This window comes from Anopheles darlingi, chromosome 2 (assembly GCF_943734745.1).
Source record: "Anopheles darlingi chromosome 2, idAnoDarlMG_H_01, whole genome shotgun sequence".
Classification (NCBI taxonomy): Eukaryota; Metazoa; Arthropoda; class Insecta; order Diptera; family Culicidae; genus Anopheles; species Anopheles darlingi.
The window spans coordinates 5,811,996-5,826,243 of NC_064874.1; the positions used below are offsets into that span (position 1 = coordinate 5,811,996).

A 14,248-nucleotide genomic window follows, 5' to 3' on the forward strand; every position below is an offset into this window, starting at 1 on the left:
AAAATCGTTGAAAAAGGGATTTTTGGGATTAAATATTTATTTTACTAGTCCATAGCTGCGCCGAGGCATTCTTACAATCTAAATATATGTATATATATGTATATTTGATTCGTCTTCGCCCATCCTTGTTCTTGCGGACAAGCAGTTTGAATTTGTGTTGATTAAAGGCTGTGGAAAGCATATTTGCACTTGGGTTTTGGTTTGTAAGTTGTCCTCTGCCCTCCCCTTTCGCTAGGTTCCTGCCGCCTGCCTTTTCTAGTCGCTTTGATTCTTGCATTATTATACATAATTCTATCTAAGAAGATTCAGTAGCAGTACACACCGAACGGAATAAAGTGGAGTAAATCTTGTCAGCACACGTGCGCACACAGGTTGACGGGATGATCGCGAAACACAAGCTCAGCACAACACTTGACACAACATCCATCTATTCATCACCCTGCTGGAACGATCATAGTAGTCTTAATATGCTTGATTCTTCATTGGAAACCGTCCGGATTAATTTGATCCGCAATTCTCTAACGAAGGAAAATCTCAAGTAAGGTTCCCGGAACCCGTAGAAGAGGAATCCGATATCTCGTCGTATAATACTGCTCTACAAACGCACTCGCGAACAGACAGGAATGGAAAACTAATATTAAATTACTATTTCGTTAACGAAATAATCAAATAAAATAACGGATTGCTTGACGATTACTTAAAGTACGGTTGACTGCGGTTAAAAACGGTTAAAACAAACAACAACACCACTGTGTTAAGGTGGTTAACGATTAAAAAAACAATAAGATCGAAAATTAACGTTAAAAGGAACCATGAGCTGGTAGTAGCTGAGTAGTAGTAGTAGTAGTAGTAGTAGTAGTAGTAGTTAGCAGCAATGGTAGTAGCTGGGCACACAGCACAGAACGGAACAGAAGCATACGGGAACAGAGGGCGGGCCATTAAAGGTCCCAGGAGAAGAGATGATGCTTGACGAGCATATCGCGCACTCCATCTTTGAGCGGTTGACTCTGGACCGCTTCCCGCTTTGCAGGTAGCTCCCAGTTTGGGTTGAGATTGAAGGCGAACTGGGACAGCAGCCGCAACTCACACTTGATCTGCACCCAACCGGGCGAATAGACGAAGCTCCATGGCTGGTACCACTTCTGGACGATCTCGGTGCAACTGCAGAGCGTTTCCAACCACAGATGCAGCACCTGCTCGTTCAATCCGAGGCAGATCAGTGAGCGCAGCTTCACGTCCATCTGCGCATGGGCTCCATCGTGGCTCTGATTGACGGCTTGCACACAACGGTACAGAAGTTCCTCGGGTGTCAGCACTTTACCGTCCTCATCCAATCGGTACGTCTTACACAGCACCAACCGTGAATAGACGGACTCGAAGTCTTTCTCCACCTCACGAGTAGCCGCTTCCTCGATAAACAGCCACGGATGGCAAGGGCCACCGAGGAATGAGGGTCGCTTCATACCATGTTCCAACACCTGCTTGATGGTCGGTGCTAGCGTACCGCGTACCAGATCCGTCACTGTCTCCGAGATCGCATCGTCCCCGGCGCAACTGTACTGCTTGCTGCGCTCATCCAGTAGCTCTACAAACTTGGCCGGAAACCAGCCACGCAGTCCGTTCAGCTCTCCCACCCAGCAATGTTCGTCTTTTTGGCTAACGATCGTGATGATGTCGTTCTTGCGGAAGCCCAGCTCATCATCGTCGTGTCGCTCGAAATCGTGCAATGCCTTCGCCCGTCGACTGCGTGTCCTCGAAACGTTAATGTAGTTCTCGTGGTCCTTCGCGTGGCTACCCATACCATAATCCGCCACCAGCTGGATGTGTGCGGCTAGCTTTGGTTCGATCGCAAGAAAGTGGCGGGCTACCTTGAGGATCGCTTCTCGCAGATCCACCAACAGTTCCGTCGTGCGAATGTTTTTGCACTTCAGCTCATCCTCTCCCTCGGCTCCGCTCGCTCCGGCCACACCGAACAGGATTGTCTGGAGCATGGATTTGGATTTCTTCAGTTGTCGACGGGCGAGTTGTTGCTTTGGTAGGTTAGCGGTCGCTTCCGGATTCCCTACCAACGCTCCTTGGTCGGCCATGAGGTAGGCGAGATGGCGCCGTCGATGTGTTTCGATGACCATGGGCGAAAGGGATCCACCGACGTCGAGCGAAGCGGCAAACAGGGCTTCTACATCGTCGATGTCACCCGGTAGATCCGAAAGAGAGTTAAAGATCTGGGCCGAATTCTCCAGTTCCTTGACGGTGGGCTCCTTTAGCTTGAGCAGTGCGAGTGTAAGCTGGAACAGTACGATCGAACCATCGTAGAAGAACCAGTCCCAGATGCGCAGCAGGATCTTCATGTGCACGACACTCGCGAACAGTGTCAGGAACCAGTGGAGCGTGATGAGCGACAGTTCGATGTCGTGTCGCTTGAGCGCATCATCGACGGCCGGAAGGTAGCTACCGATGAGGGTCTGCATGACTCGCTGATCGGCCTGGATGCCCAGTAGGGTTGAGGAGTAGTACGAGGCCGGTAGCAGATCCTCGACGATCGTTGCCATCATCCAGAAGGCATCCTCTTCCTCGAGCAGCAACAGTAGTGAGGCTGCGATCACACCCGTCCCCTGGCAGTACCCGATGTCAGGGTACAGCCAAGCGATTCCACGCAGGATGCGCCGTAACCGTGGCACTCCGGTACCGCTGAGTGAGCTGAAGCACGCATTCGTGGGCATGATGCGTAGTAGATCCTTCTCGATCTGTTTCGAGGTCATCAACTGATCGTTGGCCGACGCTTTTACGATCTCCTGATAGCTCGTCTCGGATTTGAGTTTCTTTTGCAATGCCCCGGATAGGCGCATCCACATCTGTGGACGCAGCGAGTGCGGTATTCCGGCACGGACCATCGTGCGCAGCTTCTCCGTGCGCGGTAGCACTACATCGACCGACTCCCAGGTCAGTTCGGTTGCCTCCTTGTGGTGGGAAAACTCCAGGTGCGCGATCCACTGCAGTCGCTGGGCCGGATCTTCCATGAAGGGTATGCTGAGCAGCTTGTTCGAGCTCGGTTCCGGTCCATCCTCTTCCTCTACCCGAAACCCAAACTCATCGAACCGATAGTCCGGCTGATGGTTCGGTGGCTCATCCGGATCCGGTTGGCCCAACTTTGCCAGTATATCCTGTGGCCACATCGAGGGTGTTAGGGCGGAAAACGGCCCACCGACGGTTGGTCGGACTCCTTCGGCAATATGTAGTCCACCGAGTGGAAGTTCCACCAGCTCTCCATCGTCCTCCGAGTTGGCCGATTCCAGCTTTCTCTGGAGTGGGAAAAAGCGCCAGGGTGGTCAGGAAAACAGGGTCACGGAAACGACGGCCACGGAAACAAACCAAAAACTCACCATATGTTCCTCTCTGCCGACGTAGCCTTCATGGTCTCGCGAGCCAAAAAATGACGACATCGTTCCACGGAGTGATGCTGCTGGTTACCACACTCGCCACAAACCACAGAAACCCCGATTTTCCCCGCGGAAGTTGGCCAATCTCGGTCGGATACGCGCTGAGAAGGAGATGGCCAACAAGACGATCAAAACAAAAATCTGCGACCCACATAAAAACTGTACCATATGTTTTCACGTGGGGCAGAGAGAGAAGGAGAGCCAGAGCGAAGCAAGAGAACGAGTGTGTCGTTTGTATATGGTCGGCAGTTCAAAGGTCGAGTCGGGATTTATCAACTTTACTCCAACGGTGTTAGTTTTTAAAACGAAGAGAGAAGATAAAACACTATAAAAAACAAAAAGATACTTTTGAGAAATGGAACATCACCGATTTTGCTGAGTTTCAGCGTGCTGGCGCGGGAAATCAACTCAACTCTAACGTATGTGTGAGATTCTGCTCGATTTTGTCTCAGGAACGGGCTGGAAAATGAAACGCTGTTCGAAAAAATCGCCAAATCACCGCAGAAACGTTGATTTCTATTCCTTAAAAGGTCCTACACAGAAAAGCAAAGGATTTCATAGATTATGCATCGCAACATGTGTGTGAAGAGCGGTCAGATGCAGAAAGAAAATTATTTCACCGTCAAGCGCGCTCGAAATCGAACGCAACTTCAACCACCCGACGCCACCGCAGACGAAAAGCACAAAAGTGACGCTGGTGTTGGTGCGGAAATCGAATCCCAGAAGGACGCGTTTTTTATTGTGCTACTCTTTATTGTTTTAGCTAGAAATCGTAAAAGTTAGCGCCCAGCATCCTCATCATCCGCATCCCGTGGCTAGGATGTTGTTGTTCAATAACACCTAATCAACGGAGACGGCGTGTTGCGCACGGCGTGTGTGCCAAACCCGCACATCACGAAGCAAGCGACGACGACGGCAACGACGACGACGGCGGCGACGGAGGTGAGTGAGTGCGTGAAGAAAACCCGAGAAAGAGTGAGAGAGACAGAGGAGGAGGTGGTGTTGCGGTTTCTGCCACGAAATTCTCTGCGCCTCGAGAACGATTCTGCTGACCGAGAAGTGCACGGGGTATCCCGGAACGAAACGGCCGGACGAAACCATTCGAACCAACTCCAACCGAACGTGGTGGCGGCGTGGCGCGCGGTCCCCCTCGGACGGAATCGACAACGACGACGACGACGACGAAAAGAAGAAGCTGCCGCCGCCGTCGTTCTGCTGGTGGATGTGAAATGCGCAAGGGGAGGGAGCGGGTTAGTGATGGTGGTATAAGCCCCCAACGCGACAACTTTCCTCGGCGCGGCGGCTGCCAGATTCTCTTCGGTGTTTTCCTGGTGGTGGCCATCTCGGAGTATTCGTGGAGTGCGAACAACCGTCAGCGCCATCATCCTCAGTAGGCGCCGCGTGAAGAAAAAGTGGCAAAAGAAAAAGGTTCTTGTGGGTGTGGGGGCAGGGGGCTCCGCATTGGATCATCGTCGGTGTATGAAGAAAGGTGGTGAAACACCTCGTGGTGGTGGCGGTGGGTGGGTGGGTGGGGTAGTTCGGTGACACCGCCAAATCGCTCGCGGTGGAGCTCGCGTACCTGCGTGCGTGTCTAGGGCCGTGTGTGTGGCGCTGCAATCAACAATATGCTGCAATAATTATGCAGCGACGGTCGGTCGGTCGGTCGGGATCCAGTTTCGGGTTTGTTGGTGGTCTTCCTCTCCCGGGTCTCGAAGTGTGCTGAAACGAATAGCGGTCCGGCAAAACGAAAAAAAAGGTGCTCCGCCGCCGCCACAGCCGTGAAGGCGAAGAAGTGACGTCACAGCACCACGCACACCAGCGCAAAAACCAGCCCCCGCCTCCTCCGCCGCCGTCATAGCGCGGCGCAGTGCAACCCCCTGCGTCCGCCCCACGGATGTTCCCGGCCGCCGCGTGTAGCGACTTCCGCGAGGGATTTTTGCAGCAAAAGTTCTTCGAACCAAACACGACCGGTGCTCGGAATCGGTGGATGCTGGTTCCGGAAAGCGAAGAAAGGGTGTTACCGGATGTACATGCGTGTGTGTTAGTGTGAGTGTGTGTGTGGTCGCTCTAGCTCGAGCTGAGCGGTGAAGAGAAAGTGGGGAGCAGCAGCAGCGGCAGCAGCAGCACCAGTGCCATCTGTTTCGGAGGGTGAGCATCTTCGCGTATTCCTTTAAACAGCCAAACCATTCCTTCCTGATTCTCGAAAACGGATTAACATCGAACGCGGAATCCTTGTTAGTGGGAGGGACGGGTGTTGGTGGTGCACCAGAGGGTGTTATTGTTGTGCCGGATCATACATTCGCCACGCAGCACGCTTAGAAGGAAGAAGAACGCAATGGAAATCGCTGGTTGCTCTTCTTCCGTCGCGACCAGATGCGATCCGAGCAGTGGCTCTGTATTCCGCGGAAAGTAGGTGGCCCAGTTCCCAGCCCCCCACTGTCTCGCCCAACGCCACCGGGCACCACCGCCGGATTGAGATGATGTTGCGTGGACGGCGAAGAAACACCTTTCCCAAGGTCATTTCACAAATCGTCTATTATTTACCGTCTTCTCGCGACCGGCTTTCTCGCCGGGCGCAAAGAGTGGGAGCAGGTGGCAGTGGTGGTGGTGGTGGCCGGACCCGGCCGCAGACTCACCCACTGCCGTACATCTATTGCCCGGTAATTAATTATGTGAATCACGGTGGATAAGTGTGCGTGGTTTGAAGGGAGGGCCGGGAGGGTGGGCGGATGAGAGGAGAACGGAACGGAAACGAATAGAAAAGATACTGTCTCCCGGATGATGGGCCGGTCGCTAGATGTTCCGCTTAGAGAAAGCGAATGCCGCCTGCTAGATCCGTCAGTGTTTGTATCTCGCTCTTCCTTCTCACTCGTTCACTCGCTGTCTCGCTCTCGCGAATCTAAAAAAAAGTGGTGGGAAAAGCGCTCTAAAACACCGGCTGATCGATCCCCGGCTGAGATGCTCTAACTCGTCTCCAAGACGTACCTGCCAACGCATCGGAATCCGGTGTATTACGGCGTGGGAGATGGGGTGAGGCATGTTTCGTTTACGCCGGGTCTTGCAGAGGCCTCCCGCGAGATGCCACGATATCATTGCCGGTTGCGCACCTGTCCGCTTGAAGCATGGGTGCGTTCGTTCGTTTGCCAGCGTGCGCGCGGCCTCGTTGTCCAGTGAGTCGCTTAGTTCGACCGCAATAAGCATAACGAATGGAAACGAACGGTGGAGCGGCACAGCAGCTGTGTGCCGTCCAGCACATACTTCTTCTCCCTCTCCTGCCGGATGATGCTGTTACCATGCACCACGTGTGGCGTGTCTTGGCCAGTGCAAATGATACCGTGATCTTGGAATCTGCACCGCTTAGAAAAGTGGAAATTAATCGAAACACACCTGCGTTGGGGGATAAAAGTTGGAGAATAAAAGCATGGTTCCATTCCGAATTTCGATCCTGCCTCATCCTATTTTGTTGCTCAAATTATTGCTCGATGGATGTAGTTTTGTTACATTCACTTGGTTCAATTCAAATTGTAATGAATTAACACTTATTGCATTAAAATTATGGAATTCAGTTGCAGCACTTACTTGGGAGTATATTTAGAACAACGAGAGACTTTGTTTGTTTGGCAAGGCTACTTGATTTCATTGTAGTGCTGCCAATAGGATTAGTTCATGGTATGCTAAGTTTGGAGGATCAATCATGGCGCGTACTTACTAAGTGCAACACCAATCTAGCAAGCCTTCTTTGTTTTTCAAATAATATTGGGATGAAGAGTTTAGAATAAATCTTTTGAAAGCAGTTTCATCATGATCAGCCATTGAACTCACAATACTCGTTTCGTGTCCGTTAACGCAAGTCTAAAGTGACGTCACTCTTGTTAGTAGACCAAGAATCAATAAGCCCTGTTTATATCCTGTTTAAAGGACTAAGTTCCGGTTGATTACAATCGATTGCTACAGCTTCATGAAGTCTAGCCAGCTTCAGTCAAGTAGCCAACCAAAACCTCAGACAAAATGAGGCGTAAAATGAGTTTAAGCTCAGCTACCTCAGACAGGTATAATGGCAGGAAAATCACCCCGTGGACATGACCTGAAACCCGGCACCGTCAAACGAGCTTTACTGTTTAAATCGTGCAAAAATTTGCCATTTGTTTTGAGCGGTTCATACTGGACCTACCGGATGATGGTCTAACGGGCGACAAACATGCTTCCTCAGATACGTTGAGGATCCTTGGGGGGGTTCCAGAAACGTGGAGAGAGTGGTGTGTGTGTGTGTGTGTGTGTGCGTGGACCCTTCCCGCATTACGCCGGCTTTCGGTTCTGCCTCGGTTCTTCCAGTGCAACCCTTAACGGCTGTTGAAGATGATGGCTCCGTTCCAAACGATCCATGTAACAGGTCATTCGGGAGTGTTTTACGCTAGATTAAGCGTCACCAACTGTTGTCGGTCAGTGTCCGTAGGTCCGTAGGGTGGGTGGATGGGTGAGTGGATGGTAGAGGTGAACTCTCTGGCTCGTGACGAACTCGAGACGCGACCCGCGTTTCCCTGGCCAGTGCTGGCGTCATTGTCACTTGTACCTTCCAACTCGCCACCATACGTCTGAATTTAACTTTTTTCCTCTCTTTTTAGCCCAGAAGCTTCAGTGGCTGGAGTATGACCTTCCATCCGTGGGTCTCTCACCAGCAACTGGGCGTCTCCACTCCACGGAGGTGGATTTGGTTTTTGATATGCCGAAAGGAACCAGGGACCTTCATCGATGATTTTTAATTGGTAATGGATGCTCAGCTGCTGTCACGCATCATTGACCACCAGCGAGAGGACCCTCGATTGTTTTACATAATTGTTTCCATTGGAAGGCCATTGTAGAAATCTTCCGAAATGTCTTCTGCTGTTCATTCAACATGGTAAACCAGGAAAAAGCGAACGATAATACGACGACGAATCGGTGAGATGTTTCTCGTACATGCGCGTATGATTCGGGCAAGCACACGGTGCGGACATTTGCATCCAGAGCCCCCCTGCAGTCGCGCGATTCATTCACATATTGTCATCGACGAAGCACTCGAGAGCGGGTCCGCAAGTGTAGTATAGCCAAAATCGGTGTATCGTAGCGGGGTCCTACCACTCTCATTCATAGTTCGACTCCGTTCGCTTGCCATCGACGTGTATCGTTTTTTGCATTTCACACACCACCGTGCGCTGCATGCATCTTCGGTGAATTGATGTAGAGGATATCGATTCCCAGATATCGAGATACGTACGATACCCGGTTGCACCGGTTGTCGAACGGGTAATTTGGATCGAAACTCCATTCGTTTCCCAGCAGCAGCAGCAGCAATGTATGCGCCAAGAATACATAAGGATGGTTTTGATGGCGAGGACACCGGGGTAGGATGGTTCATTTAACATTTTTACCTAACCTCCACCTCAAACCGCCGAGAGCTCTTGTGGATGGTGGAAGAATGCTTCTGACACAATCGTACACCGGCCGCCCGTTCCAAATACAGGCTCAAAAATTGTCCCTACGGCAAGAGCGGGAGATCTTGCCCGGCTTCGCTCCTGTACATAGATTAATAGTCGGGATTGGACAGAGCAGCTCCCCCTCGGTCGGGTGGAGGGAGTCTACGCTGACCTATTTTACGATTCCAAGTGTGCAGATAAGAGGCAGGAATTAATCGTAAATTGAATCGATTACGGATTCGGGGATAAGCCGCTGTTTCCGTCTGAGAGAAAACACGTCATGGACACTCGGTGTCCAGCGGGTTAGCCACAGCCTGCAACCACGGTTTTCCGTTCGATATAGCGGCCATGCCTTTCGTTTTTCCAGCGATGAATGTGTTGAGTCGTAGAAAAGAGTGCAATCATCATACAAATCAATTTGTGCTCTAGAGAATGCGGAAGTCAACAAAATGCTCGTGGTTCCCCGGCGGCTGCAACCCTGCAATGGCTTAACTGTTCCACCACGAGCAACGCTCGTCGATCGTTCGATCGTGGAGCGTAAATGGGGCTGGCGCGCAATAAAAGACACACACAAGATGACCTTTTTGCGTTCACGTAGTGGTGTTGTTGGAGCCACTGTCGTGGTCGCCGTTGTTTACATCCGTGCGCACTGGAATGAGCCAGAGCCAGGAGGACGGCAGTGGATGGACCTTTGTCCGCGCCGGGGGTCTATGAACATCATCATCAGCGCACATCATCCGGTTGAGCGAAGGTGGCGGCAGCATGGTGTGTCGCGCGATCGTTAATTTTCCCGATGCATCGCAATATCGTGACGATGCAAGTTTGGCACCAACGCCGACAAATTCGCTCGCTCTCTCCTTCTCTCTCACTCTCTTCGGCTCCGGATGTGTTAAGCCCGGACTTTTGCGCAGCGTTCAAAGTAGCGGAACAAAAGCGCGAGAGGTGCAACACCGCTGCAAAGCTGTGCGCGTTGGGACGTTTGTTTTGAAGTGTTTACATCACACTGCTTATCTCCTCTGGGGTCCGCTCCCTCCTCGCGGTGCAATTGATAACTCGATTATGCATCGCCGCTTGGTGAGTGATGTTTGTACCGGAGATTGACTTTCTGTGTTGAATTTGAATTTTGAATCGCGTTTCATTCTGATATCTTCTTTCTCTTTCTAAAGATTCCCAGTAAGATCATAATTTATTCTAATTCGTTTTCCATTCTCTTCTCTTTACAGGCACCAAAGAGCACCACACACACTTGACATCACGGGGAAAAGTGTGGAATATCCTTTGATCTCGACAAGAAGAAGAAGAAGAACACAGTCATTGCGACTCACTCGGTTACTACCCGGCCACCGACCATGAGATGATGCGATCGGGTTTCCTGTTTTTCCACAACAAAACCCCTTATCCTTTTGGATTGTCCCGTGCACGTTGCAGCATCAACACGTGGCCAACAAGCGTCCTTAGACGCCGTCCTTGGGACGCCCAATGATTAGTCGCGGTCGATAGACCGGCTGGCTGGTTTAGGCGGAGTAGCGGACAATGATAGTGGTTTCGTGGTTTCACGGGGAAACCCCCACGTTTCTGAAAGCATCAGCGTCTCACCAAACGACGCGGCCTACTGTCGCCGGTGGTGATTCAGCAGCGCTCGCACTTCGTACCCTATGCCGATGTGTTTTGATCGCAGCAGGCTGAACAGTTGAGTGCTGGCAAGTGAACATAGTGGTGGTGGGTTGTGTTGCCTGCTGTCACCGTCGAACGTTCCCGTTGCGTAGCCTAGGTCGCGTGCAAGCGAAACACACCACCTTCTACCTCTACCCATTTAGCATCGCTCCAATGGACGGAAGATTAGCAGCGGGCAACCGGAGGGAACGGTGGTTTCTCTGTCGCCCAGTGCCCGTGCTTCGTTATTAACCCTCGAGTGTGAATGAATTTTCTCTAGCCTCTTCTCTCTCTTCCTTTGCAGGTCCTCCTCAATCGCAGTGTGTGTGATGCGTGCAACCTGTAACTCCGGGTTCACAGCAGCCTGTTTGAACGACTAAAGTGTGGCGTAGTGTGACGAGGGGCAGTGGGCTTTGCCAGAGTGGCCTACAAGGCCTAGAAGTAACCGGGTAGCCACCGTACGCGCTCCCGGTTCCCTATTATCGTGTCGATCTCTCCGGTAGTGAGTGTGTGGAAGCGCCCGGAAGTGAAGTTTTGTGCCCTTTTTGGGGAGCAGCTAGAAAAGTGCAAAAAAGCGAGAGCTCGCGCGTGTCACAAGCGTATTCGGGTGCGGCATCTTCTGGTGGTGGAAGCAGAGGGTGTGTGTATGTGTGTGTATGTACGTGTTTGGTTTGTGCCGGTATCAATAAAGGAAAAAGCACCGCGTGGTGCGTGTTTGTGTGTCGCTGAGTGAGTGAGTGCGTGCGTGCGTATTGTTGATAAAGCGAAGTGCACTAGACGGCCAGCTGGTTGTTTGATGTGCGGCACGGAAGTAGTGTCTAGCGTGTATCTGCCGATGGCATGATAGTTTCCCTCTGTGCGGTTTCAACACACAACAACACTACTAACGGCCATTGGAAAGGCGAAGAAGTAGTAGGACCGGCAGCAGCAGGAGCAGCAGCAGCACGGATAGTCCAGAATCAAGGCCTCAGGCTTCCCTGCGACACGGCGGGTGGTCGTGGTGTTTGCGGTGTGGATCACAACGCTATCGACACCCCCGATAGGCGGAAGGCGGCAACTGGTTACTTGCCGGAAGCGAAGAATCATCATCTCAGCAACCTGTTGATCGGTGGCAATCGAAACATCATCAACAGCAGCAGCAATATCAACAACAACAACAACAACAACACGAGTCACCGTAGCAACCGTCACAGCGTGCTAGTGGAAGAACCTTGCTCCGTCGGAAGCAACAGCCAACAGAGCGTGATTAGTTCCGGTCCACGGAAGGACATCGACGGAAGCAACACGAAAGGAAGCGCAGTCACGGCTGCTGCGGTTGTTGGTGGTGCGAGCAGAGCACCGGAGATACCGGAAGTATTAGCGCGTGGTGGTGGTGGTGGTGGTGGCCGTGCGGTTCGAGGAGCGGAAGTAGCAGTAGGAGCCAGCAGAAGGATTATCGGTGAAGGAAGAGGCGGCGGTGACATCGTAGTGGTAGGTGCACGAGGTGCTGAAGAAGTTCCATCGAGCGGTACAACGTTGTGGCTGAATAGCAACTGCATCAGCAGCAGCAGTAGTAACAGCAGCAGCGGTAGTAGTCAGCGAGTGTCACCACCGAAGACGGCCGGCTTCATAGGAAACGGAAGACGGGCGGAAGGCGGCGTGGTTGGCAATAGTCTTCAGCAGCAGCTGGTCGAGGCTCACGCACGAGGAACAGAAGAAAGTGGCGGTGGTGGTGGTGGTGGAGGCACCGGGTTAGGAGCGGGTAGTGGTGGTAGCATTGCAGGAGAAATAACAGGAGTAGCGGGCGGTGAAGGAGGTGGTGAAATTTTTGCCTCCGCAGGAGCGTACTGTGTCGGTGCGGTGGGCAGTGGACGAAGACAGTTCGTGGACGCGAGCGGAACGAAACCTGTAGCGAACTTCGCTCGCACCAACAGCAACAGCAGTAGTGCTGATAGTAACGCCGACAGTACCAGCACCAGCAGTTCCCGTAGCGTCGTGGGTACTCGCGGTCGCAGTGGTGGTGGTGGTGGTGGTGGCGGCGCGGGAAGTAGTGCCAGCAACAGTAGTAGCAGCAACGCTAGTACTAGTGCACACGGGATCGTAGCATCGGTTGTCGCCGCCGGTACCGGGGGTCACTCTTCTTCCGGTGGATCGGACTACGGTGGTAGCGGAAGGGGTGAGCTCGCAAGCCTCACCGAGGACGAGGGCGGCTCGAGTGGTAGCGGTGGAAGCGGTAAGCGCATCCTTGCCGTCAACCGGAACATTGACGATCTCCTGTTCGGGAGCGATCTCGATTCGCTGATCAACGATAACATCATCTATGGCTTCAAGTCGCTGAAGGTGAGCCGAGCACAGTCGCAGGATCAGCTCGATTATCAACAGCAACAGTTGCAGCAGCAGCAACAACAACAGACACTACCGTTCAGCTACCAACAGTACCAAGCGAGCGTGCTCCACTTGCCGGCGCTGCAGCAACAATCGCAGCATTTACTACTGACACAACAATCTCAGCAGCAGGCGAGCGGTAACAGCGCGTCGCTAAGCTACCAACCGTATCAGCTGCAACAAACACTGCAGCAACAGCAGCAGCAGCAGCAATCCCACATTAGCCATTGGGTCGATACGGATATTATAGCAAGCAGCAGCAGCGCCACCAACAGCAGCAAGATGTTGGCCGACAAAGCAAAACAGAAATGTAAGTACCCACCATACAACCCATGATCAAGCTCTTTTCGTGCTTTAAGGTGGAAAAATCCCTTGGAAAAACACATCACCACTTCATCAACAGCTGGGGAAAGTTTATTTATCATCTAGTAGACCTTCTAGTGGGCGCGTTTTGTTAGCAAACATCATAGACTGGTCTCTATGATTATCAGTGGGCAATCGCGGGTAGGGCTTGGGCGCCGTGTTGGGCGATGGGTCACTGGAGATTGACGTCATCCTTCGCCACAGATAAGATCAACTGACTGCTGATCTACGGTGGTGGTCTGTCGCTCTCCAAGGCCTTCTTACCATATTCTGGCGATAGAAGAATGAAAAATCGTCTTCTATTTCTTCGTTTTTTCTACTTGGGTGGATCTCAGAGCAGCAGGGGCGGCATCCTGGCGCAGGTCACAATTCACTTATCGTTGGAAACTTTGTCGACGAGAAAACTTTCTTCCATAATGGGAATGTTTTCGGCACAGGCAGAGAAGGCAGCAGGCGTGGTGGGCCTGTCTGTCTGGGGCTGGGTCTGCGTGGCGCTTGTCTGAGGCTTTTCGGCAGCCGAAAGCCGTCGCCGCCGCCTCCGTGTCTGGTGGGCCCCTGCTGCAAATGCTAATTAAAACGCACATTAAAGCGTTGGCTGTATTGGTTCGCCTCTTCTTCTTCTTCTTCTTCTTCTTCTTATACGCCCCATGCCATTGCTGCTGCTGATGAATTTTAAAATATGATCAAGTAGTAGGACGTTTCCCGGAGTTCACCAACTCCTCGAGGATGTGGCGTGTGTGTGTCTGTGGTATAGAGTGCCGCATCCCGGCGGTTTCGGGCCGGTTTGAGCGACATGACGCAGGTGTACTTTTACTGATTTGGTCCCGAGTTTTGCTTCCAGTGGCGGCTGATGTGTCAGTTGTCAGTCAGCTAAAGTCACAATTTTACGAACAAAGTTGAATGTACTTACACGGTGCGAGATGTTACTTCTTGTTGAGTCGTGGCATAGTCTGGCCTTTTTACGGTTTTTGAATAACA

The 14,248-nt window shown here is 52.0% G+C and overlaps 2 protein-coding genes across 9 annotated transcripts in view; one reads left to right on the top strand and one right to left on the bottom strand.

Annotated features, from left to right (window-relative positions):
• Positions 1 to 28: 28 nt before the first annotated feature.
• On the bottom strand, positions 29 to 3,578 carry LOC125951978 (small G protein signaling modulator 3 homolog). Its single transcript, XM_049681164.1, has 2 exons — positions 3,381 to 3,578; positions 29 to 3,299 (listed from the first exon to the last, which is right to left on the bottom strand). The coding sequence occupies exons 1-2, from the start codon at positions 3,438 to 3,440 to the stop codon at positions 939 to 941; spliced, it is 2,421 nt and encodes an 806-aa protein (XP_049537121.1). The 5' UTR covers positions 3,441 to 3,578; the 3' UTR covers positions 29 to 938.
• Positions 3,579 to 4,223: 645 nt separating this feature from the next.
• Positions 4,224 to 14,248, top strand: part of LOC125951974 (serine/threonine-protein kinase minibrain-like) — a 51,220-nt gene continuing 41,195 nt past the window's right edge. For 3 of the 8 annotated variants that reach the window (XR_007468804.1, XM_049681141.1, XM_049681148.1), the window contains exons 1-2: positions 4,224 to 4,379; positions 10,848 to 13,217. Coding sequence is in view for 7 of the 8 variants with exons in the window: in XM_049681141.1 (XP_049537098.1) it covers positions 11,384 to 13,217 (1,834 nt within the window). In the remaining variant the exon portion in view is untranslated. Of the gene's footprint in view, positions 4,380 to 4,711; positions 4,866 to 5,484; positions 5,586 to 9,849; positions 9,965 to 10,113; positions 10,662 to 10,732; positions 10,756 to 10,847; positions 13,218 to 14,248 lie in introns of those variants that run through there. The other 5 variants (XM_049681144.1, XM_049681143.1, XM_049681145.1 and 2 more) reach the window with 5 other exon arrangements.

What these genes read in the sequence shown, in the direction of transcription:
- LOC125951978 (XM_049681164.1), bottom strand. Translation starts at nt 3,440, where the DNA reads ATGTCGTCATTTTTTGGCTCGCGAGACCATGAAGGCTACGTCGGCAGA. An exon ending in TCGGCAGAGAGGAACATATG is followed by an intron (nt 3,300 to 3,380) that starts GTGAGTTTTTGG and finishes TTCCCACTCCAG; the next exon opens with AGAAAGCTGGAATCGGCCAA.